This window comes from Sinocyclocheilus rhinocerous, unplaced genomic scaffold, assembly GCF_001515625.1.
Source record: "Sinocyclocheilus rhinocerous isolate Xijiao unplaced genomic scaffold, SAMN03320098_v1.1 scaffold864, whole genome shotgun sequence".
Taxonomy (NCBI): Eukaryota; Metazoa; Chordata; class Actinopteri; order Cypriniformes; family Cyprinidae; genus Sinocyclocheilus; species Sinocyclocheilus rhinocerous.
Genome location: NW_015645567.1, coordinates 1,574,771 through 1,599,414, shown reverse-complemented (window position 1 = coordinate 1,599,414; position 24,644 = coordinate 1,574,771). Strand labels below are relative to the sequence as shown.

At 36.8% G+C, this 24,644-nt stretch overlaps 1 protein-coding gene and 1 pseudogene across 1 annotated transcript in view; both read left to right on the top strand.

Annotated features, from left to right (window-relative positions):
* LOC107706753 (calcium/calmodulin-dependent protein kinase type II subunit beta) overlaps positions 1–6,540 on the top strand; it is a 68,534-nt gene extending 61,994 nt beyond the window's left edge. The window contains exons 16-19 of the mRNA XM_016510555.1: positions 3,452–3,527; positions 3,760–3,854; positions 3,970–4,204; positions 5,445–6,540. Of these exons, the coding sequence (XP_016366041.1) occupies positions 3,452–3,527; positions 3,760–3,854; positions 3,970–4,202 (404 nt within the window). The 3' untranslated portion in view covers positions 4,203–4,204; positions 5,445–6,540. The remainder of the gene's footprint in view (positions 1–3,451; positions 3,528–3,759; positions 3,855–3,969; positions 4,205–5,444) is intronic.
* Positions 6,541–10,443: 3,903 nt separating this feature from the next.
* Positions 10,444–24,644, top strand: part of LOC107706796 (2-oxoglutarate dehydrogenase, mitochondrial-like) — a 33,979-nt pseudogene continuing 19,778 nt past the window's right edge.

Sequence of the window (24,644 nt, the reverse complement as noted above, 5' to 3'; positions counted from 1 at the left end):
CATATTAAAGCGTCTTTGGTTTTTCCATGTTTTCTACAAAACAAAACCGGAAATTGAGGGGTTATGACGTCATTGGCAGGCGACACAATGACACTATGGACACGGTCCGTGTCACTAGTTAAAATTGCTTATTTCTCTGGATTTAAACATTCTTCGAAACATTTGGGGTAATGTAAGTACACAAGTCAGCAAAATATATAACACTGTTCTAGTGGTTTTTGGATATTTTAATAAAAAAATCTTACATATTGTGCCTTTAATTGAATAAGTTAATAATGTCCTGAAATACGTTTGGGTAACACTTTATTTTAAGGTGTCCTTGTTACACATGTTACATGTACTTACTATTATAATCACAGTTATTTATGCATAATTACATGCAAGTAACCCTAAGCCAAACCCTAATCCTAACCATAAGTACATGTAGTTAATTCATATTACTCTTAAATGCATAATTACTTAAATAGTACTTAAATAGTACATAGTACTTAACTGCATAATTACACCATAACAAGGACACCTTAAAATAAAGTGTAACCTACTTTGTCATTAAAGTAGTTACTTTGTAATATATATTCATTTTAATGATTTAATAATTAATAATTCAGTTTATTAAATTAAACGAATAATTAGCTAATTATTAATTAACAAATTAGCATAATAATTTAGCATAATCATTTAGTTTCATATTTAATCATATTAACTATTAATTTATTAATGTAATATTAAATTCATTAAAGTATTAAACGGATCAATTTAATAATAAAATAATTATTAAGCTGTGAGCGACAGTGCTTACTTTGCAATTTGGACAATGTATTATGCTGTTTACCAAGTTTCCAATAACAGGGGAGTTATTAAGATATAATGAGTAGTATTCAGCTAGTCATGGGATATATTAAGCTGTATGATATTAATATGTCAGGCCCCATGAGCCGACCCCCTCCATGTCTATTAAAACGGCTTTTTCTAGGCCACTGATAAAATTATAAAGTGAATGTACATGATGTACTGTTACTCATGTCCTTAGGTGTTTAACAGGTAAAACATGCACTTTTAATGTAGGACCCTGTTCATGTACCGTCTGTTGGCCCAAGTGTTGACCTTTGACCCTTGTTATTGATGCATATCCTGTTCAATCAGACACGACTGCCCCATGCATATTGTTATTTGTCTGATGTTGCTGCCTTTTCATCTCTTCACATGTTGTCCATCTCTCTGTCTCTTACGGTGGGTTAATGCATTCCTCCCTTTCCCAATCCACTCAGCCCGGTTCACAGATCTGGTGAGCAGTGTGGGGCGCGCACCTGTCCCACAGCCTCAGACGGAGTCGCCTTCCTCTCGACCCTCTGTCCCCCCTCCCCAAACCTCCTCCCCCCCAACCCTGCCCACCTCTGTGTCTGTACAGAGTGAGTATATAGTGTGTGTGCTTTTAGCATACGGTCAAGTCCACATTGCACTTTAATGACTTTAAAGGCCTTGATTCATTACAAAATAAAGTTCATCCACTCTTTCCTAATGTTGGGATCAGAAGGAAGGCAATGCACAACTTGGCACTGCACAGCGTCTAGTTTTCTTCAGAGCCATCTTAATCGTTTGGTTTCTGTGTAGACCTGCGTTTTCCTCTTGCGTTATTTACCTACTACATATGCGAATTGGTGGGCGGAGCTTAACAGGCAGTGATGTTGAAGCAGGCTTTGAACTGCTTCTGCGGAGGCGGGGTTTAGGCAGATCGGCTTCAATATAAGCTGTTTTTGGACTAACGAGAAAGTTTTGAGTTCTGAAACTTACAGGAGGTTTTTATAGTACAATGACCTCTTATATGTCACAAGATCAAGGGAATTTTGATTTCTCAGTTCATGACCCCTTTAATGGTAAGAATGAAAAAGAACAGTCTGCAGCTGAATTCCTATCAACCCTGTAACCAACATATGACATTCGGAAGAAGCAGGAGGCAGTTTTCCCTGATAAAAATGCAGCATTTAAGCATCTGAAATAACATTTACAGAGTATGGTTTGTGACAGAACTGTGATGCACTTCCATACATATCCGCTTAGAGGAAGTGGGACGTTTATCAAAGCTGAAGCCACAGTCAGAGACTTTAGATCAGGCCTGCGGTGTCAGATTGACAAGGAGAAACTGAAGGACGTGTCGGGGCCACTAAGCTCCTCTAAAGTGGAGCAGGAAGCTGTGAAGGGAGGGAGAGAGAGAGGAAACGAGAAGTAAGCCGTATCTAAGGATCCAGGAATAGCTCAACTAGCTCCATGCAGTTAACAAGGAAAAGACAGAAGAAGACGAGGAGGAGGAAAGTGGTGGAGATGTCGATTAGATGAAGGCAGAGTGTTTTTGTGCATGTGTGAGCGTGCAAACTTCATCAGAAGAGAGAGTTTAGGCAGAGTATTGAGGAGGAATGGATGAGGGTCTAGACTGAAGATCATGACTGAGAAACTAGGTAAGTCCACAGCAGAGCTGGTGTGTGTTAAACCTCTCTCAGCCTCTCAGGTCTGGAGTCAGGAGGACGTGACCTTTCTGACCTCTGCCTGTGTTTCAGAGCGTTAACTCTTTGGTTAAGGTTGAAATTTGTCTGTTCATGTCATGTACAACTAAGAAGAACACTTAGCTTTGACTCTATCAGTCTATAGTTTTAAAGAATTCATGAATGCACAATTGTCTTTCCTGTGCTGATGTATTTCCTGTAGAGACAGGAAGTTGGGGCGGAACATGCACTACCGCTAAAAAGTTTGGGGTCAGTAAAATTTGAAAATAAATTTGTCCTTTTATTCAGCAAGGATGCATTAAATGCATTGAACTTTCTATCCATCAAAGAATCCTGAAAAAAAAATGTATCATGTTTCCACAAATATATGAAGCAGCACAACTTTTTTCAACATTGATAATAATAGGATATGTTTCTTGAGCAGCAAATCAGCATATTAGAATGATTTCTGAAGGATCATGTGACACTGAAGACTGGAGTAATGATGCTGAAAATTCAGCTTTGATCACAGGAATAAATTGCATTTTAAAATGCATTAAAATAGAAAACAGTTATTTTAAATTGTAATAATATTTCACAAATGTTACAGTTTTACTGTATTTTTTATCAAATAAATGCAGCATAAGAGATTTATTACAAAACAAAGCTCACTGACACCTAACTAAGATTAATAAAGGCTATGAGATATTGTCCTTTTTTTTATTTTTATTTTTTTATTATGGTCCATTTTAAGCCACTAAGAGACACAAAAGTCACATTTTGATTTTATGGGGTCTTTAATTCACGTCTTTTAACGTAAAGATTAAAATATTCCAATATCTGAAGTAAAAAGTATTTACTTTTTTTTTAATAATCATAATTTTGAGTGGGGAAAAAAAAGATTAAACTAAGGTGGGACTACTTAGCATAAACTGTATGTGTGTATTTACCTGTGTCCGTGTTTTCTCTTACAGCACGCAAACAGGAAATCATTAAGATCACGGAGCAGCTGATAGAAGCCATCAATAATGGGGACTTTGACGCTTATGCGTATGTTACCTTATGCTTTCATGCAAACACAAACCACTTTGGCCCAAAACACACCATATTGTACAAATACAAGAATGCTATAGCAGCCATTAGTGTAAACTGTCTTCTTCTACAGTCAGTTCTACTGTCATGGCGGAGAAACAGTTTAGTTAGAGTAAGATGAAAATAGTTCAACTGTCCATGTTTATAGCAGCTACCTGAATAATAATACACAATGGGACCATTGTAACAGGAAAATCTGTGACCCTGGACTGACCTCCTTTGAACCCGAGGCTTTGGGGAACCTAGTTGAGGGAATGGACTTCCATAGATTCTACTTTGAGAACTGTAAGTGTGTTCAAGCAGAAAGACTACCATGGTTTAAATCATTAATGTGTGATATAAATCACAGGAAGTATCTGTAGCACATGATCTTTCTCCATGTGTTTGTGTTTCTCCGCAGTGCTTTCTAAGAACAGCAAGCCCATCCACACCACCATCCTGAACCCTCACGTGCACCTGATCGGAGAAGAGGCCGCCTGCATCGCCTACATCCGTCTCACCCAGTTTGTGGATGGACAGGGCCGGCCACGCAGCAGCCAGTCGGAGGAGACCCGCGTGTGGCACCGTCGGGACTCCAAATGGCAGAACGTTCATTTCCACTGCTCCGGTGCACCGGCTGCCCCTCTCCAGTGAAGGTGACGCTTTGGAGTTGTCCATTTTCTGAAACTTTTTACTTTTGTTTCCACACTAGAGCTTTTGGTGTGGATTCAAATCTGTTTCACAGTAGAGTTTTGGTTGGTGTCAAGATGGATTCTGGGTTATTATAGTTAACCGAAATGAAAACCATAAAAACATTTTCGTTATCTAAAATAAAATGCACATTAACTGAAATAAAATCAAATATTAAAAGCATAAACTTATTTTATCTCAGCTTATTGTCAAGGCAACATTTCTCATTTTCGTTTAGTTTAACTTGATGTATTAAAATAACTAAAACTGAAATAAATAAAAAAACATACTATGTAGACACATAAAAAAAGACCAAAAAACAACAAAACTAACTAAAATTTAAATAAAACAGAAAATATAAAATAAATTCAAAATATTAATAAAAACTATAATAATATTTCAGTTATACTAAAATAACACATAAGAGCATAAGAAACTTTCAAAAAGAAAGTCTTTCAAAAATATTACTGTCCTCAAACTTTTGAACAGTATTATATTTTTATACAACAAATTCCTTGTTTAAGGTAATTTATATTAATTCAAATAAAATATTCAAATAAATTCATATTATGGCTCGTTTACCGCTGGCTCTGATGTCTCTGTAGTGATTAAACATGAGATACAATTCATTTTGGGTAGGCTATATTTAACAGGCATTCGTGGTCTCATGAATCTATTATTTATTCCTGGTCATATTGTTTTGGCTGAGCACAAAGTTATGTTTAATTTTATATATTTCTTTTTAACTTTACTGTAGTACAGCGCTGATAAGCCTCTTATACTTTGTACTTATACTTTTATAATGGCTATTATTGTTCATTAAAACTGACATTTAACAAAAAGAGGCAGAGTTGTGATTATTGTCGCGGTTCATCGTCGATCGCTACATTCCGGCATACACCACGCCTATCAAGAAGGGTACTATTGGCAGTGGAAACGCAAGCCTGATCCGGGTTACCCGTACCGAATCGTACTGTACTGAACTATACTGTACCGTACCGCTCCGTGGAAACGAGCCATTAATTATATTATAATTGTTAATATAATTAATAAGCATTAATAAAAACATAAAATAATATTTAAATAGTTCTTTTCGTTTCTTTTTTTAATATATTTTTTAAATCTATGTATATTTTATATATTTTTAGAACATTCACTCCAGTGTGAGCTGATTAAAAACAGCATTTCTGTGTTTTTGTATTTCAGAGTGGCCCTGCAACAGATACATTAGATGCGAGTGACAAGGAGGACTGATAGGTCCAGCGTCGGAGCGCTCCGAAACCTCCAGCCTTCCAACGCTGGACACAGCCGTCCTCCCCTGCATGCAAACCGACAGTTATCTCTCTACCTGCTGGGCTGCTCTCAACACAGCATCCAGAACCCCCCTCACCTCCGACTCCACCCAGCACGCTCCCGAACGTCCGACCGAACGCCAAGATTCCCTCCCGACGCAAGAGCAGCACTGCATATATTAATCATCGAGAGCAATCATAGACTCCAGGTTCCCGTCTAGAGTTATAATAACCCGCACGATTGCCTTTACGCTCGTCTTCACTGGCCTTATGCCCCCTGTGCCCAGGTACTCCCAAATACAGTAGATCATGTTTTAATAAAAATATAATTATTATTATTGTATTTATTGTTATTGTTACTACTATTGATTATATATGATTATTACTTCCGTCAGGATTCTAAGTATTGCTGTTGTTCTTGAGATTGTATATTTGATGGTAAAATGACTGATGTTTTGTTTCAAAACACTTTCTTTTTTCTCTCTTTTTTGTAAGCATGGATTTTAAGTATTTTTTTGGTGTTCAAATAATCTGAAGTCTATCTAAAAGCAGCAGCACACACATGGTTTTAAGATTCAAAACTCATGGCGAGCAGTTTTTCTGTCACCGTGATCAGTGTTTGTATTATCAGGTCACCAATCAGATCTCTTGGAGGCAGCTGACATCACATCATTGAGATTCGCCTCGTATATCTGCAGGTTGCCAAGTTGGATTCCTTCAAAAGGAGCTTTTTGTCTCTAAATCAGAGCATAATCTCATGTATTGGCCCTTGATGACCAGCAGCTGATGTGTCCTTCTTATTGACAATCACTGCTGATCTGGTTTTATGTGAGTTTTGGTGGTCTGTGAGACTAGGAATGTCTGTTGAAGCTAGTCTTCTTTTTCTCAAGGGATCTAGTAGGATGTTTCGAGAGAGTACAGTATGTTGTTTTTAAGGGCCTTTATTATAAAGCAGCAGGATATTTACCGCTGTTCGCTGGCCAAGTGTGTTCAAGATTTAAATAGCCATTCTGGATCCCACGGTGATCAGAAACCTGCGAAATTTTACGTGTTTGTACCTTTGTCACAGGAACGTTGTGATTCACCTCGACTCAGGCACCTACAGTTATCATCCTTTGTTTTTCTTTTTTGTTCTGTACACGCAGGAATTTTTTATATATAATTTATGTGGTGTAATTATGGCGGTATTGTTCTTAGTTTGTGTGTGTGTGTGTGTGTGTGTGTGTACGTGTGTGGTTTTACAATACAATGGCACTGATATCCTGAATGTGAAAGCATAGTCACTATATTAAAGTGTTGAAAGCCATAATGCACAGAGTGAGAATTTTTGGCGGATTTGCGATGTTTTTGTTATTGTTGTCTGTAGCAGAACTGGAAGACAGTCTTATGTGGATTGACTAGGGGGCTTCCTGACAACTGGTACTGTTCATTTTCTGAAGTCACACAACCTTTGTTGAGGCTACTTGTTGTGTTTTATGTTGCTTTTAAAGGAATAGTTCCCCCAAAATGAAGATTTGCTGAAAATGTACTCACCCTCAGGTCATCCAAGATGTAGATGAGTTTCTTCATTGGAACAGATTTGGAGAAATGTATCATTCCATCACTTGCTCACCAATGGATCCTCTGCAGTGAATGGGTGCCGTCAGAATGAGAGTCCAAACAGCTGATAAAAACATCACAATAATCCACAAGTAATCCACACCACTCCAGTCGCTCAATTAACAAATCCATCAAGACGTTTTTAACTTCTACCCTTGTTTCCAGCAAAAATAGAGTCCTGAGGATGGACTTTTTCACTGGAGGAAGCATCATTATGGATTATAGACTCGCATTTTAGCCAGAAGCAATAGTTTAAAGTTAAAAAGATCAAATGTCTTGATGGATTTGTTTCTTACAAACGTTGGTGAACTGGAGTGGTGTGGATTACTTGTGGATTATTGTGATGTTTTTATCAGATGTTTGGACTCTCATTCTGACGGCACCCATTCACTGCAGAGGATCCATTGCTGAGCAAGTGATGTAATGCCAAACTCATCAACATCTTGGATGGCCTGAGCAAGAGACCATTTTCAACAAAATTTCATTTATAGGTGAACTATTCCTTTAATTTTAATCTGAAATGTGACTTTTATTTTTGTAGTTCACTTTAATGAGAGTTTCAAACTCTATGTAAATGGTGACAAATACAACATCCGCCGCAAACAGCAGTCCGCATGTCAACAAACTGGTGTTATTTCTTTCTTATGTGTGTTTAGTATTGCAGACAATAATTGAAAATAAAACTGCTCAACAAATAGATATCTTGTAAAACTACCGCTGCATAATGTTAACTTATCTTATAAGTGGAAACTATTTGCATGAACTTCACAATAATACATTTTGGTGACTTTTTTTTTGTTTCATGCTGTTTATTTTATACTGAATGCTGGTGATTCTATCTATTTTCTGAGCTTTGTAGGTGCATATAACTATTTTTGTCTAAAGATGATGACTATCATGGTAAAACAGCTATTCTGATTGTACGGCATGCTTTTGTAAAGGCATTTGTTGTTGTTTGAGCAGTGCTGGTTGAACCCACAGAAAATGTGAAATGATGAACAATGTGTTTATTAATGTGGGTCAATCGCAGTGTTTGCCGCTGTCACACTAGGTCACATTATGCATGTGATTTATTATGGAATGGATCGTGCTTTGGCTGCCAGTCTACAAAAGGGACCTCGAATTATGTCTGTGTTCAATGTCATTTAATCAACAACCTTCATTGTGCTTTGCTCAAATGCTGTCTAATCCTGTAGGGGGCGCTCTTTACCACACTGTTCTAGTTAGACAAAAATGCATAATGTTAAGATCTCCAAGAATTCACTCACTTTTCTGCTTAAACACAGAAACACAATCTTAATGCACTAACAAATTGTGTTAGTGAAACCTAAATGTTTTTTTTAGATGTATATACACTTGAATAACCACCAAAAGAGTGTTTCATCTGTTATCAACTGGATTCTTCTCCAAACACAATGACCTGTAGGTTGAAACAGTTGAAGTGACGAGTGATATTACTTAATCAGGCCACTAATGGGAAGCTGGTGTGTGTCTGAGTGTGTTACACATATGTGAAAGAGGGAATCAGTGTTGTGTTTCTCTAGTGGTGACGCGTCGCTGCTCTTACAACATCAAGCCAATTGCTATTTAGTATTCACATTTTTTCCCAATGTCTTTTGTAATCTTTTTGCTTAAATCTGACGGCTGCACATTTCTCTGAACATCAGCCTTTTCCAACTTTGCACGTTTTTTTTGTATATAAACTAAAACGGGATGATGTGGATTTTATTCAGTTGTGAAAAAATTATTCTTATGAAATCTTTGTTTCTCCTCATTCTTCTTATTGATATTCATATCTGTTCTTCCAATGTGCTCTCCCTCTTTTTCTCTCTATGTGTGCTATAGGAAATGTATTAAGATGTTATCAGTATTATCAATAAAAAGACTGTCAAAACCCATGGTGTGGTTTTTATATCATCTGCTGTATACTAAACAAAATGCTCTTCTGCTGATGTGGAGATCTTGCTAACACATGTAGGGGGGTTATCTGAATGACCAGCTGCCTCTGAAAGCTGATAAGATATGAGAAAGCAGCATGTGAATTTATTTCACAACTGTGTGTACTTTTGAGTCACTAAAAATGGTTTGTGTTCAGCGGAAACTGGTGTAAATGCATAGTACAGACAGTTCTTTGCACAGGCTGTCCAGTACTCTGGCCAGATGAATCAACAATGGCTGTTTACATGCTCATCATTAAGGAGAAGTTATGGTTATTATTCTATGGTTATGCAGTCTTGTGCATACAAAATTTGCATACAGTCTTAATAAACAGTTTTTTTTTTTTAATTGTATATGCTGTTATATTAGTTTATAAACGTACACAAAGGCATACAAAATACTAAATATAAGGACAAAATAGATCGTTTCAAGAGTTTAGAGGTAAAATAAAATCTGTTCTGAGCCATGATTCTTCCTGAAGTCTTCCAGAAACTGAAATATTAATCTTTAATTTTTTCTATATATGTGTGTTTCTTTTAGGAACAAAATTGCAGAATAAGATGCACAAAAACCTTTCCGAAGTACTGGTTACACGGTACAGTAATTACCATGGTTCTTTAATATTTACTATGGTAATGAATTAAGTTATTTATCAAATGTAATTTGGTTCGCAAAGAGCCAGCTCCTTCTTAAATATGTATGGTATTTTCCTAATAAAAATAAATATTTGCATAATGTATTGCTCTTTACATCAGTGGCGAGGCTACGCGTGGGCCCGGGTGAGCAAGTTGGTAATTTTCCAAATGGATGTAGTTTATTAAATGTTGTAATAACTTTGAAAAGTTCGATTCGAAGTTAAGGTTCTGTCATGATTATCGTTGTTCGGCAAATTTTCGTGGGCGAAATCTAGGATTGCTGCTTGAGGGCGAAATATTTAGGATTTTCTAATTAATAACTGATTGCTCTTTACGTCAGTGGCGAGGCTACGCGTGGGCCCACCCAATGAGAAGTTGGTAATTTTCCAAATGGATGTAATTTATTAAACGATAATAATAATAATAAACGTCTTATTTCACTATAACTTTATATATTTAGTTTAAAAATATTAAACGCGAGTTTTCATGGTCAATTACAGGCAGTTTCTTCATTTTCCCTCTTCGTGCATACCATACGCTTGTCTAAAGGATGATTGGTCGTTCTCTTAGTAAGGACTAATAGAAAATACGCGCGTTTGTGGAGTTGAATTTGAAAATAGCGAAACAAATATCAATCAGATCAATTCTTTAAAAAGTATATATTGAATATCCCAATAGAAACTAAGTCTTAGCACTGAATCCGAACCGGCTAACTTACAAATGAAGCCAGAGCTTCTGCGGGTGATGGATTTATAGATCGGAAACGTCTGGCCTCGCCCATGCTTTACATACAAAACGTGCTGGAAAAAAAGTTAATGCAACTCCTCGTGCAGTGAGGCTGACGTTATGCGCGCTCGTGACGCGAAGCCGCTGCTCGCGCTGCCTAGAAACGACTAGCCGCCACGAGACTCATCCGCTTCTGATACCGCACTCTTTCTCTTTCATTTTTTGTTTCATGACATTAAACTGCGCTGTATAGAATCTCTCGCTCTAAGAGTAAGTATTTGAATCGCTTTTTATCTGCTTTCGCAGCGCTTTTGATGTTTTAATGGTTCTGTCAGTGAGGCAGCGAGTCACTTCTGCGTCTGTCAGCAACCCTGAAGAGAAAACTCTGTAATTAGACACATTTAAAGGTTTGTTTGTTGTTAGAGTTGTATAATGTGATATTTTTTCTCTTCCATTGAGTCAATGGCAATTTAAACAGACGTTTGATGGTTTTATGGAGAGTTTTGTATTTGCTGGTGTTAGCTGAAGCTAGCCGGTGTGGACCGTTAACGTTACTCACGAGACCTTCGCTGCTGCTAAGAGATTATTATAACTCTTATTTAAACTTATTAGTGGCTCTTTTGCTCTTTCTTTCTTTCTTTTCTTATTTCTAAGAAGAGCCCTTTTCTATGCACGTATCGTCATGAAAAGCGGACATCGGCAATTCATTATTATAATAAGAAACATTTATGTACTTTTTTCTTGTCAGGCAGATTTTTCTGTAAAGTTTAATGTCATATATCATGCTCGACGAGGTTTTGGTATCCAGTGATCTTTTTCATAAACTAAAGGACAGCACACATGTGCATCTGTCTCATGCTCGGGAAGAATCCTTTGCAAGACTTCTGAGCAAACCAGACCTGTAGGACAGGCACAAAAACATGCGATTCATTCCTAAACATTTACTGTGGCCGCAATGTCATTTTATTTATCTTATTTATTGACATGCTGGTGCTTCTTTCAGTTCCCTGGGACTTGAGTCGAATAGACCTTGAGTGGAGGAGTAGGAGGACAAGCACCTTAAATTAAAAGGACACATCCAGGATCTGTTGGATTTAGTGTTGTGTGGAGCTTTAGTTCTCGAGGTTGGTTTGGAGAAGCGGTGGAGCTGGTTTATAGACTGCGATGCATCGCTTAAGGACTTGCGCTGCACTGCTAAGGCCGGTCACAACCTCTCAGAATGCTACAAGTTTCTCACAACAGAGAACAGCGGTGACACCCGGGGCCCTAAGGACGTTTCAGCCCTTTCGGTGCTACACGGCCCCTGTAGCCGCTGAGCCTTTTCTCAATGGGACGAGCTCCAACTATGTGGAGGAGATGTACTATTCATGGCTGGAGAACCCCAAGAGTGTGCACAAGGTAAGATGTCAGCTCTCAGCGTAGAGGATTTTGTGAAAATCCTGGCTGCTTTGCTGCAATACCACAGTTATGACGCTTAAAATCCACGTGAAATCAAAATTCACCCTGTTTACTTTCACAATGCACATTCCTGTTCATATTGTGAAAGATTAATCAGTGGATGCAATACTACAGAAAACAATGTATTCATAATCTTTCATCGCAGCTTAACTTACTCTGCCTCTCAAATGACTTTCCTTTTTTGGTCTTCAAGTTTGTTTTAAAAAGGTGAATTGGTAATTGTTTGAGTGTTGAAAGAGCAGTCCACACAAAATGACAACTCTGTCATCATTTACTTACTTCCATTTTATTATAGACCCATATAATATATGTAAGCAAATCTTTGAGGAATTAATGAAGAAAGCAACCAGATAACCCAAGTTGTTATCTTCTAAAAATCTTGATATCCGCCCTAAATCTTCTTGACAGTTTCATGTAAGAGGTAGCAACATCTTGATTTGTGAATGAAACATCCTTTTGAGTCAAATCTTTAGAAATGAATCAGTTGATTCAGTTCACATGGCAGTTAGAATGATTCTTTTATGAACTTAACTGATTTGTTTGTGTAGTAAACTGCAGAGGAACTTCTTTGGTCTCCAAGGTTGTGCTTGAGGACATCCACGTTTCATAATGTGACTTTGTTTCCCCTCTCTGACAGTAAGCTTAGCTTTGCAGGGCTGTTATGTAAGACTTTTCTTTTCCATTTCACATGCCCTTGTATGGTTTCCAGCCAGGATGTTTTCAAACTAGAACTAAATGTTTTCTGAGAAACTGTGAAGAATGTATCATACTGTAACACATTAAGTCAAGCGCAGTGGACAAACCTGCTGTTACCTTTCCATTTAGTTCTGTATCTCTTTTTTTATTTATTATTTATTTCTTTGAACATCACACTTAAGCATACCTTTAGATGAACAGCCAATACTGTCTGTCTATGCATTTATATATTGCTATACATATTTATACACATTTATATAAATTAGCTTTAACTCTTTTGACCTTGGAGTATATTCTGAGTCTTGAGCCACAGAAAAAGTACACAAGTGAATCCTCAAATGGGCAGCCATAGATAAAAGCAAAATACAGACTATTGTAGACAGAAGTAATAAATAATAACTAAATTGTTGAGGAAAATTATGAAGGAAGTGCATAATACAGTTTCACTACAGTTGAGACTTCCCTCCTGTGCCCTTCTGCGAGATGATACGGCATCGGCGCTCTTAATTTAACACACTGAGCTCTTTAGCTCCTTAAAGCCTATTAGACATTTATCAGGTTAGTATGAGGTCCTGTGTGATGTGTCATTGAATCACAGTGACCCGATATGCAGGTAAGTAAGCCCTTATGCTCAGAACAAGGTCAGACATGGTCTATGGTTCAAACTGCTCTTCTTTTCTGTCCCTGCATGAACCTAAAGCTTTTCAGATGATTGCATCAAATGTCTTTGGTTATGCAATCGAACATCCAGCTTATCCAGTGAAGTTTTGCTGCTCAGAAAAGCAGTTTACTGAAATTTGACCCCTTCCCACAGTTTACTCAGATTTGACCACAGTTCCCATCTGTATTGGAGACTTTGGAGGATGAAGCAAAGTTCATGATTCAGAATAATTCCTGTGTGATAATGCAAGACACCAATTCTGCTGGTCGGCAGTACGGATGTAATGATTCACTCAACTCACGATGCAATACGATTCACGATACTGATTTCACGATTTTCACACAATTTTTATTTACTTTTTTTATCAAAATGAGATTTAAAACAAATTATAAATGAAAAGGTGTCCTTTCGTTATTGTTTGGACAAAATGCTGCACAATTCTTTGTGAAATTGAAATTCAAATAACAAAACTAAATTGAAATGTTTTAATTGAAATTTCTATTTAACATTTTATTTTAATAATCCAAAATAACTTGTGTACGCCAGTGGATGTATATTAACACATTAAAAATAATCTTTTTTTTTTCAAATGTGTTTAGTGCACAGCACTTGAAGTATTGTTATTATTCTTCTACTGTAATTTCTCCTTTTTCAACAGTCTTGGGACATCTTCTTCCGTAATGCCAACGCAGGCGCTCCCCCTGGCTCTGCCTACCAAAACCCACCTCCAGTGGGGGTGAGTCTCTCAGGACTGTCTCAGGCCCAGGCACTGGTTGGAGCTCAGCCTAATGTGGAAAAACTGGTGGAAGACCACCTTGCCGTGCAGTCCCTCATCCGTGCCTACCAGGTATGAAGGCAAAAATTTTGGAAGTTGGAGGAGAGGACTCTACTGCTGCTGTTTTCCCCTCATCATATTGTTGTACTAATAATGATTCCTGTATTTACAGTACTGTTTAAAAGTTTGTGGTCAGTAAGATTTTTTTTTTTAATAAATGAGAACTTTATTCCAGCTAGGATGCATTACATTGATCAGAATTTACAATAAAGACATTTTTAATTTTACAAAAGATTTCTATTTTAAATAATTGCAGTTCTTTTAAACTTTCTATTTATCAAAAATCCTGGGGGGAAAAATGTGTAATGTTTCCACAAAAATATTTAACATCAAAACTGTTTTCAACATTGATAATAATAAGAAATGTTTCTTGAACAACAAATCAGCATATTAGGAGAAACAATAATGTACAGTATGTGGAAAATAATGTGTTTTTTTTACTTTAAACCGCATAAACACATTTCATTACACCAAATACACAAAATAATGTTCTTTTAGCAGCATCATATGACCCCTTTAAAATTGTAATAATATTGCACAATATTTACTGTATTTTATTCAAATTAATGCAGCTTTGGTGAGCCTGCAAGACTTCTTTCAAAAATATATTTTTTAATATTAACCAACCCCAGACTTTTGAACATTAGTGCAGATTTAAGTTATTTCATTGTTTTTATGACTTTACTCTGTAAAAGATTAAAAAACAAGTCAGCATTCCTTTTTGCTGGTATTGTACTGCCTAAACATATTACCCTTACTTCCAAACTTTCCAAGTTTCAGTCATATATCGCTGGTCCAATATGTTGGATAAAGTAGATGAGGACCTCATATTATCCTCATTCCTCATACATGAGGATCTTTTCGACACAATCTTTATCTGCAAATCTCCACAGAATTTATTTAAATATATCCTCACCCCTGGCATATTTTTAAAATGGATTATCTTGGCTAATTTGATTAATTAAAAAGCTAGGACCCTTTCAATATAAAATATAAGTGCCTTAGTAAAGAATGTTAATCTGTGATTGCGCTCCTCTGTTAGCTTGTAAGTGCTGTTGCCTTGTTCACAGGTCAGAGGTCATCATATAGCCAAACTCGACCCTTTGGGCATCAGTTGTGTAAATTTTGACAATGCCCCACTTACTATCGGGTCCCATCAGTCCGGTGAGAACTGCTTGTGGTGTTCAGTGTGATTGCGAGCATGCTCATTCATTGTGTTAACATTGCTCTGTCCTTCTGTCCCTGTTCTTCTGTCATCTCTCTGGTGGCTTTCACACTCGCTCTGTCCCAATCTTACCTCCTTAACTGTCTCTACTTTTCTTTGGGTTACTGTCCTACCTTCTCCTCTTTTTCTTTTTCTGTCTCCTCTGTCTTTTTTCTGGAACCCTGCAGATTCGAGGGCACCACGTTGCACAACTGGATCCTCTGGGAATTATGGATGCAGATCTTGATTCGTTCATACCGGCAGATATAATCACATCCTCTGGTAAACTTGGTGAGGTTTTGATCAGGCGTTGGAGAATGATTGAATCTTTTTAGGTGGCATGGCTTATTTTTGTGCTGTCCTCCCTTACCTGGAGCATGCATGTTGTCCAGACCTGTTTGGATATTTGCAATAGGTAAAATAAAAGCACACTCAGCAGTGAGTGTTGTTTGTGTGCAGGTTCAACATAATATAAACATTGCTTAGGAAATGGGTGATACTGGAGTTGATGGCCTTGTTCCAAACCTTGCTGCCGATGATCAGTTGATTACAATAAACAGATGAATACTCTAATAAGTCCAAAAATACATATAGCACACACAATTATTAAGTGAAATTGCACATTTAATTAATAGGACTTTTGAGTCTATACTCAAAAGTTTGGGGTCAGTAAGATTTTTTCTTAAGAAGAACTATTCTGCTCTCCAAGGCTGCATTTAGTTGATCAAAAATACAGTAAAAACAGTAATGTGAAATATTATTACAATTTAAAATACTTGGTTTCTATTTGAATATATTTTAAAATGTAATTTATTTCTGTTACGCAAAGCTGAATTTTCAGCATCATTACTCCAAACTTCAGTGTCACATGATCCTTCAGAAATCAATCTGATATGCTGATTTGCTGCTCAAGAAACATTTCTTAATATTATCAATGTTGAAAACAATTGTATTGCTTAATATTTTTGTGGAAACAACAATACATTATCTTCAGGATTCTTTGATAAATAGAAAGCATTTATTTAAAATAGAAATCTTTTTGTAACAATAAAAATGTCACTTTTGATCAATTTAATGTGTCCTTTCTGAAAAACAAATATACATGTACATTAGAGATCAAAATTAGAGAACATTTTTCTGAAATATTGTTAATCTTCATTGCTCAAAGTTTGAAGGATTATTAGCTGTGGGTATACCCTGTTCCTAACATGTTTGACAAAATAACCAAGGCATTTCAACGAAAGCCTTTATTTTGTGGAAAACACAGTGATCATAATTAGAGAACAGTAACCACTGTAGCACAAAAGAAGATTATAACTAAAATTTTGGAGGGTTACAGCTGTCAGGACCCTGGGCCGGCCATTTCATTATTTCAATGTTCTTAGCTTCAAGGAACTGCTTTACCCGTTTTGCAGTGTGACAGGGGCATTGTCCTGCGTGAAAACTGCAGGCTGATTGGGAGATGCTTGCAGGGAAGGTAGTTGCTGAAGGAGGTTCTGATAAACATTTGCATTCACCTGCCATGTCGCTGTATAAGAGGCCCAACACCTGCTGCACAAAACATCCCCCAAACCATGACACTTCCTCCTCCAGCTTTCACTGACTTCTTTACGCACTCTGGGTTCAGTCTTTCCCCAGTTTGACGCCAAACAAAATGTTTCCCATCAGACCCAAATAAATTAAACTTTCTCTCATCACTAAAGTGAACTTTGGACCAGTTCTCCTCTGTCCACACAACATACTCCTCAGCAAAGGTGAGCCTAGCCTTTTGATTCTTTCTGCTGATGAGAGGCTTCGTCACTGCAAAGTGTGCTTTCAGTTTGACTTCTCTTAAACGTGCCGAGACAGATCCTTACCCTGTTCAGCACTGAACTGGCGAGCAATTCCAGCTGCAGTGTTGAACCGATTGCCCATTGAGAGTCTCCGCATTATCCTGCCTTCTCTTGAATTTGTCTTACATGGACAACCAGCATTTTTGGGGGACTTGAATTAATTAGTGTCATTGTAAAGCTGCAGTACACTAAAAATCACAGATTAGCCATTCAAACGTCTCATGCAGTGGCTGAAAGGGTCGTCCCTTTGGCCTTCATCTGGACTCCTGTTGCTTGCTGGGTTTCAGTCAGCTTAGAGCAGCCTGCCATCTTACAGTCTCAGTGAAAATTAGAGGAATATTGCCAGTTAAATAGGGTTTGTCATATAATTAAGGAAATTAGCACCAGGTGCCAGATTAACACCAATAACTTAAAGGTATCTGTAAGTTTTCTCTAATTTTGATCATTTTATTTTTCAAATACCTAATTTTAAGTTTTTTTATACTGTGCTTCAGAATACAATTAATTTATGAAATATGCTTAAAAACTGCCCATCTACTCCTGTTAGGATAACTTCAAATAGGACTAAGCATTGACCTTGAAATTTAGGAAATTGTAGGTTGATATCAAATTTTGATTTCCACTGTATATATAAAAATTACTGACCCAAAACTTTTGAACATAGGGTATGACATTTGACTAGACTATTGTGCTGCCTACTATTTGGAATAGATCTGTGATGCCAAATAATGGTGCCAAATTAAGTTTGTACATTATCATATGCAGTCCCCTGGCTTTGCCCATTGTAAATTATGTTTCCTAATGTCTTTGCATACATCACTCTTGACCTCAAAAGTGTCTGCTTGTTAGTGAAATACTTGTCTCATCTAGTGTCATGTTGTAGTTCCTCTTTCTCTCTGCAGATTGCCATTTTCATATCCTCTCACAGTGGCTCTTTTATTGCACTGGTAACGCCTACACTCTTAAAAATAAAGGTGCTTCACGATGCCATAGAAGAACCTTTTTGTCTAAATGGTTCCATAAAGAACCTTTAATATCTGAAGAACCTTTCTGTTTCACAAAAGGTTCTTTGTGGCGAAAGAAGGTTCTTTAGATTACAAAAAGGTAAGAAAGAGATGGTTCTTTAAAGAACCTTTGACTGAATGGTTCTTTGTGGAACCAAAAATGGTTCTTCTATGGCATCGCTTGAAGAACCTTTTGAAGCACCTTTATTTTTAAGAGTGTAGGCTGTAGGCTTTTCTGAATGCTGTGAATAGCATTTGCTTTATTTCTCATTGTATTGTGCACATACTGTTTGTAGAGGTTTATCTGCATGCACACATTCAGCATGGACGATTGGAAGCAAGAGACAAACCTCACGTACACAGTCAGCTTGCTGAGGAAGATTGTGGTTAGTTTATTGTCAAAACAGTCAACACAACAATTTGAGAAATGTGAACCATCAGAATGCCCCATACAAACTCAAAATAGTTCATCAAATGTTTTGATTCCTGATCTTCAGGTTCTTTGTGTCATGAACATTTGTAAACAAGATGTATGATTTATTTAATTACCATTCATTACACACCCTGCAAAGAAACTTTTCTTAGGCAGTATTTTTTTTTTTTTACAGTATAAATATTGAAACACCATTAAAAAGAGATGTGTTTACGTGAGAAGAAGAATTGCATCGTATATGAGGACAGACTTGTTTTCAGAAAATATATCTCAAATTGAGTCGATTTTTCTTACCCCACTTCAAAATGTTCTTGTTTTAAGCATAAACCTCAGTAAATTCAGCCTGCCATTGAAATAAGAAAAAAAAAACTGTTTAGATTTATTTTACTTGAAAACAAGACAAAATTGCTGATTATGAAAATGTGTTTTGGCAGTGCAATGTTCTACTTAAGCAAAATTTGAATAAAAAACTAAATTATAAAAATTCTAATTTTCAGCATCCCAAATGGCTTTGCTCTGTCTGATCAGTTCCTTCTAATGGCAAAGCTTGATATTTTAGAGCCTTTTTTTTATCAATGACAGGCTGATTGTCAATGAGCATCCAGTACTAGCGAGACCTCAGTAGTGTATTGACGGTAGGGTTTCAAAGTGCACTATATGGGGTGAGTGAGTTTTCCAGCGCTGCATTGTTCTGTTTCATTCAGTGGAAATGCTTCGCTCAGTGCTTTTTCTCAGAACACCTCACAGGTTCAGTTCTTTTCAGGTCATGACGTGGTATGACCGTTAAAACAAAAATAGGTTTGTAACACTGGCCATGTCCACACGGGGCATTACCTTTTTTGATGTGATGCTTTTTGACTCCTCGGATGCAGCTGTATTTAAAGCCCGTCTGTCTCACCTTACAGCTGGAGGTATGAGGACTAGCTAGTGCATTTTAGTAGCATTTTTTAATAGCTCCCACCAGTTCCCTGATCAAAAAGCAGTGTTCAAAAAGAGTGTTGCATAGTTAAAAAGAGAGCCTTGCTGTCTTTTTTTAGCGTTTAGTGGAACCTGTGTCCTTGATTTTGTTGTCCAAACATTGTCCTTAGGCTTCTTACTAAAAGGCTGTCAGTAAATGAATACTTGAGCATGCTTTCCCAATACGTTTATAGCAGTGTTTTTTTGTTTTTTTTTTGTTAACCAAATCGAGCTAAAACCATTTAAAGGTGACATATCATGAAAATCAGATTTTTCCAGGTTTTAAGTGCTAACTGTTCTGTCATTGGCTGCACGGATGAAAACAGAACACTGTTTAGAGTCCCAGCCTCAGAGGAGTGTTCTTGAATGGCCCAGCCAGATCCCTGACTTAAACCCAATTGAGCATCTCTGGAGAGACCTAAAAATGGCTGTCCACCAACGTTTACCGTCCAACCTGACAGAACTGGAGAGGATTTGCAAGGAGGAATGGCAGAGGATCCCCAATTCCAGGTGTGAAAAACTTGTTGCATCTTTCCCAAAAAGACTCATGGCTGTATTAGATCAAATGGGTGCTTCTACTAAATACTGAGCATTTTTCAGTTTTTCTTTTTTAATAAATTTGCAAAAATGTCAACAATTCTGTGTTTTTCTGTCAATATGGGGTGCTGTGTGTACACTAATGAGGAAAAAAAATTAACTTAAATGATTTTAGCAAATGGCTGCAATATAACAAAGAGTGAAAAATTTAAGGGGGTCTGAATACTTTCCGTACCCACTGTATGTTATATAAAAAAAACTTTGAAAAAATTAAAATAGGAATATTGCTTTGGTAACTTAAAATCAGTTTAACTTGAATTATTAAAATTACTAAGCTAAAAAATAATGTGAAATGTAAATATTTTTAAAATAATAATTAAAATGACAGAAGCATTAAAAAAACAAAAAAAATTTAAAGCTAAAAGCTCTTAGCAGAAATAAATGTATGTAACTCCATGTGGCACTGCGGCATTCTCCTCCTTGCAGGAGCCCCAGCTGGCATATGTGGCGATTTCCCTCATTAACCTTGCCTAGGGTCTGTTTCTTACATAATGTCCTGATCCTCACAGAATGTCAGATTTAGCCTCAGAGCTCGGGTTTGAGGCAGTGACATGTTGTTAGACTCTCCCAAAGTCACCCTTGATGGATTCCAGTTTATAATGGTAATTTATAGTGGTGTTAATATAAATATCACTATTGCGAAAGAATTCAACTTTAGTGTCCCATTTGAGCTACAGGCGTGAATGATAAAGTTTAAATTATGTGACTCTTGACTCTTTTCTAAGCCATCAGACTTTTGTCTGACTGACAAAAAAATATATACAGAAAAAATATTCCCACAGACCTACATTAAAGGATGTGGTCTAGAAACCAGAATATCACTTTTGACTTGACAAAACCTGCTATTTATGCTTACATTCTCAGTTTGGACTTTTGTTCTTTCACTTTTGTCATCATGTATAGTTTAGCATAATCTTGTTTAACTGCTGTTGCAGGAACGTTATCATGTTTACTTGCCTGCAGCGTTGAGGTACATTTATTCATGTATGTTGTGTAGATAAGTAAACAGGAACAACTCATGTTACAGGGCTCTAGACTGTGACTAAAACGGTCGCATTTGCAAGAAGTTTTTGCTGAGGTCGCCACTGGCGAGTAGAGCAATTTACATGTTATGATTAAAACATTTGCATGTAATGACTTTTTTTTTCTTTTTGTTTTGCGATCACATCATTTGTTATGTTGACGTAATAAACTGAGACGATGCGCATCAAAGTTTTAGTGGAAAAAAGACTTTTAAACAGTCCTCATCTCAGCCGAACAGCAGCGTTGACAGAATACCTGCTAAAAGCAGCTTTTGTGGTGGCATGAGAGAGCGGTGACGTGCGAAGTGCGTGCAGTAATGCTGTCAGCTGTTTGGACATTAACAATATAACAATTCGTTTATAATCGATACTATGGCTTCTTGTTATCAAGATCTTTACTCTAAATGCTGTTCTGTTAAAGCGTGAGCTTCATATTATTTGTAGCGCACTTGCCGTCCAATAATCGCAATAAGCTTTGTGCTTTGTTACATTTTAATAAACAAAGTATCAGCTTTAAAATTCTGCCAAATTCATAACGAAATTCAAACAATAAATACCGTTTTGGTGCTCTTTAATGTGGCATGAGCGATCGCTTTAGCGCCTCAGTTCAAGTGGCATTGGAACCCATCATATCTTTCTCTTTACTACTATAGTACGAAAATAAACATGAATGGACATCGAAAGGTATATAAGATATAGTACATCTTACTGAAATGTCTCATGTAATCGCTCATTCAGTGTTTCAAACTGCGGAAAACGTGGAAAACTTTTAAATGCCACCTAACAATACATTTACCTCAGAATAACCATTTGGTGTCCATAATCTCATTAGTCAGCTAGATAAAATGCATATTCATATTTTTACTTAACGCGTTGACATAAGAAAGAATGCAAGGAGCTAATAATGGTAAAATTCAACACCTCCTATATAATTGCATGTTAATAATGAAGAAAAACAGACTGGATGTGTGCATGCATATGACAGCATTTATAGGATGCATTGAGGAGGAGCCCAAACTACACTCAAGTGATGGCCAAGTGATGCTGAAATAATTATGGTCTGCGACATTGGCACAGATTATGTATAATAAACAATTCTTTGTGACTGTATAGTTTTCAAGTTGGAAAAGACATTTAGTTCCCAATTTAAGTCAACCTTAGTTCCCAGGACATCTACAAGTTTTCATCATTCTTTTTAATTACTTTACAAATCAGCAAAGTACTTAATTGATTAAATTTATGAACAGAGATCAGTTTTTCATAGAGAATGTATGTGAGGCAACATGGACATACCTTTTTTACACCTGCAGTACAGAAAGACTGAAAGACATATTATTATCAAATAATTGGTATCGGTATCGGTTATAAAATATCAATATCGGTCGATCACTAGTTCTGTTAATGCATGAACTTCATATTTGTAGCGCACTTGCAATAAGCTTTGTGCTCTGTTACTTTATAATAAACAAAGTAGCATCTTTAAAATTCTGCCAAATTCATAATGAAATTCAAACAATAAATGCCGTTTTGGTGCTCTTTAATGTGGCATGAGCGATCGCTTTAGCGCCTCAGTTCAAGTGGCATTGGAACCCATCATATCTTTCTCTTTACTACTATAGTACGAAAATAAACATGAATGGACATCGAAAGGTATATAAGATATAGTACATCTTACTGAAATGTCTCATGTAATCGCTCATTCAGTGTTTCAAACTGCGGAAAACGTGGAAAACTTTTAAATGCCACCTAACAATACATTTACCTCAGAATAACCATTTGGTGTCCATAATCTCATTAGTCAGCTAGATAAAATGCATATTCATATTTTTACTTAACGCGTTGACATAAGAAAGAATGCAAGGAGCTAATAATGGTAAAATTCAACACCTCCTATATAATTGCATGTTAATAATGAAGAAAAACAGACTGGATGTGTGCATGCATATGACAGCATTTATAGGATGCATTGAGGAGGAGCCCAAACTACACTCAAGTGATGGCCAAGTGATGCTGAAATAATTATGGTCTGCGACATTGGCACAGATTATGTATAATAAACAATTCTTTGTGACTGTATAGTTTTCAAGTTGGAAAAGACATTTAGTTCCCAATTTAAGTCAACCTTAGTTCCCAGGACATCTACAAGTTTTCATCATTCTTTTTAATTACTTTACAAATCAGCAAAGTACTTAATTGATTAAATTTATGAACAGAGATCAGTTTTTCATAGAGAATGTATGTGAGGCAACATGGACATACCTTTTTTACACCTGCAGTACAGAAAGACTGAAAGACATATTATTATCAAAATGATCACTGCCACCGAAGCAACTACTGGCACCAGGAGAGATGAATCTGTCTGGACATTCTTTGAGTTGTTCTCTGGAAAATGAGACGTATATCATTAACAATTACAGTCGACAGCTCAGGTTTTCTGAGTTTACTAGACTAGATTTGGTAAACCAAAATGAGATACTTGATTTGAGTGTTAATGTGCATTGTGTGTGTGTGTTTGGTCAGGTACTTTTATTATCGTCACAGAGCTGTGTGATGATTATTCTGTCTTCTTTCCAGCTGACAGGGTTGCTATGGTTACAGATGATGGATTTCTGATTGCAGTTCAGGATGAGAGTGTTGATCTGTGATGTCACTTCCTTTTTAGAGCAGCTGTTGTTCTGATAGCTAGAGTCAATCATGAGCTCATGAGCTCTGCATGTGAAGTTCCCAGTACAGGAGTCACTGCTGGACCCGTTTGAGTTCATAGTCAGCACAGGAGCCTCCACAGCATCTGAAACACACATTTCCTCCAAGATCACAATCACATTTTTTTTTTTGCAGTAGCAGATCCTGAATTAAAGACAATGTGCCAAAAGCTGGTCTAAATGTGCACATATGTAAAACTGAAAAACTGTTCATAAACTGCACTTGATTGTCTTTTATGCAGGAACACATTAAACCACACAAAGAAATTAGACTCACCCATAACAGATACTCTGTATGTGACACAATCTTTGTTTATTAATCCACTTATTCTTGCTGTGTAGAGTCCACTGTCTGTCTTCTGCATGTTCTTCAGTGTCAGAGAGAAGGTTGTATCATTGAAATCCACTCTGTCCTTGTAGGAACCGTGAGGTGTTACTCTTTTGGAATCACTGTTATATCTAACTATACTCTCTGATTTATCATTCATCCAGGATAAAAGATCAAACTCTGGTAGTTGTTGTGTCTGTATATCCAATTGAACAGAAGCTCCCATCTGCACAAACACGGAGATCTCAGCACTGAACCCTGAGGAGAGAGAAAGATACTTGTTTTCTGAGTGCAGCTGGTGAACACACTAGACCCATTGTACATTTGATTTTTTTTCTGAAATGGGAATGATCAAGAATATTAAAGTTTGAGTTTGATTTTAATATTAATGCCGTTGTCGTATTCATGAAAAATAAATAAAATAGCCCTGATTTGTGAAAAAACTGCCTAATATTTTGTAAAAAAAAATTAGAATGTTTTTGAAGTA